Genomic DNA, 1,677 nt, shown 5'->3' with positions numbered 1-1,677 from the left:
TTTAATAAACAACACTGTCATATGCAAAACTGGGGTGGCAAGGGATCATTTTAGGGTGGCACTTGCCACCCCATGCCACCCTTCTAGATCCGCCCCTGATACAGTCTCAGGTTTGACTTGACTGGAACTCCACGGGTGGGCGGAGGGATACAAACCTGGGGTTTAAAGACAGGAATGAGTTGCGCGGTTTTGTGTTCAGTAACGCCAGCAGGCACTACTTATCTGGTTTTACGGTAAGTTTGTTTCTGTTACTGCGCAGACTCTATGAAAATGGGACGGGTGGGTTTGGCGGCACAGTGCACGGAGCGTGGATCCAGCTGTACCTGCACGTCGTGAGGTTGGTGCCTGTGAGACGAACACAGCTGTGCGCTCCGTTCGTTTCTTCATCAAACAGGTGGGAACGTTACACCTGTCCTTTATTCACGCGCACTCTGACCCACCTGCGAGCTTCTGATTGGCTGAGAGGAGAGGCGGTCGGCGGTACTCCTCGTTGTCGGAGATGCTCACCGTCAGAGTCGGTCAGTCTGCCTTTTCTTCCTCTGAGGTGTGTCTGTGTGTGTGGGGCGTGATTTCTCAGACCATCACGGAGAGAAAAAGGTGCGAGAGCTGCTGGGTGTCACACAGGTAACGTGCGGTGCGGTTTGGTTTCTTTTCCTCGGCTGAAAGTATGAAGAAAGCGCATCTTTACGGAGCTTAGCAGCACCTGTGCAGGTGTACCCGGCAAGTAAGTTTAGCTTTAGCAAGTTTCCAAACATTCATGAAGTCTTTGACTGAAGGGTTGACAGCTCTGCTCAGGTGTTTGCAGTTTCTGTGGAGCGCGCTCAGGGCCGGCGTTGTGATTTCCAGCATTTAAACTGCTGCGAAGCTCGAAACATTTCAAACATAGGCTGAATGCTTCCTCTTGAGAATGACATCATCTCAATAAACAGCATTCCCGTCTCAAAGTAGTAGGCCAAAGTAGGCCGTGACTTTATAGATCCTTTATTTGTCCTGTTGAAGTCTGGCTGACATTGAAATGTATTTCTGAGAGTCACAGCAGGTCCGCGGACAGATTCTACACGGATCGGTTATGAAGGTGGTTTGAAAACAGAAGCTCGTTGCTCCACAGACTTTAGTGAGCTTATTTACTGTGTAAGTAAAGACGGACGGGCAGCACACTTGCGAGCGCTCGGCGTGTGCCGGTGGGTGTGCGAGACGCATCCACAGCTTTAGTCCCACAGGAACATCACAGCTGGGATGTTAACACGAGCATGTCCTGAAGTTTCCACCCGTTTGTCTCAAACAGGGAAACGAAGCACGATGAAGCGCGCGGCCCGCCGGGGAAGTAAGTTTCTTTCTGTCTTCACCTGCGCGCGCGTATCTGTGCGCGCGCGCGCTTCTGACGCTCCTCGTTGATTTGCTTCGTCCTTCACTCTTTGGCTGTGTCCCAATTCAGGGTCTGCGGCCTTAACGGTCCACCAGGGCCGCGTACTCAAAGACCGCTAAGGCCGGAAGTACGAGGCTTGTGAAATAGGCGGTCTAGCATCCGTTGCGCTGCCCAGGTTGCCTAGCAACCATGATACTAACAGCTGGAAACGTGTCATACAGCTTTGTGTGACAGAGATGAAGGAGAAAATCTTTTGTTCATGTGTTTGTTTCTACATGTATGGAAGCCCGTTTCCGCCACTAAAAAAAAAA

The 1,677-nt window shown here is 51.2% G+C and overlaps 1 protein-coding gene across 8 annotated transcripts in view; it reads left to right on the top strand.

Moving 5' to 3' along the window:
* Positions 1-100: 100 nt before the first annotated feature.
* LOC102214082 (protein FAM3C-like) overlaps positions 101-1,677 on the top strand; it is a 6,963-nt gene continuing 5,386 nt past the window's right edge. Inside the window, exons 1-3 of one of the 8 annotated variants that reach the window (XM_005745124.2) lie at positions 101-233; positions 395-518; positions 1,286-1,324. In XM_005745124.2, the coding sequence (XP_005745181.1) occupies positions 500-518; positions 1,286-1,324 (58 nt within the window). In that variant the 5' untranslated portion in view covers positions 101-233; positions 395-499. Of the gene's footprint in view, positions 234-394; positions 725-1,285; positions 1,325-1,677 lie in introns of those variants that run through there. The other 7 variants (XM_013913835.1, XM_013913834.1, XM_013913833.1 and 4 more) reach the window with 7 other exon arrangements.

This window comes from Pundamilia nyererei, unplaced genomic scaffold (genome assembly GCF_000239375.1).
Source record: "Pundamilia nyererei isolate P.nyererei 1_Seehausen unplaced genomic scaffold, PunNye1.0 scaffold00154, whole genome shotgun sequence".
Taxonomy (NCBI): Eukaryota; Metazoa; Chordata; class Actinopteri; order Cichliformes; family Cichlidae; genus Pundamilia; species Pundamilia nyererei.
The sequence above is the reverse complement of the archived record's forward strand: the minus strand, read 5'-3'. Positions and strand labels throughout refer to the sequence as shown.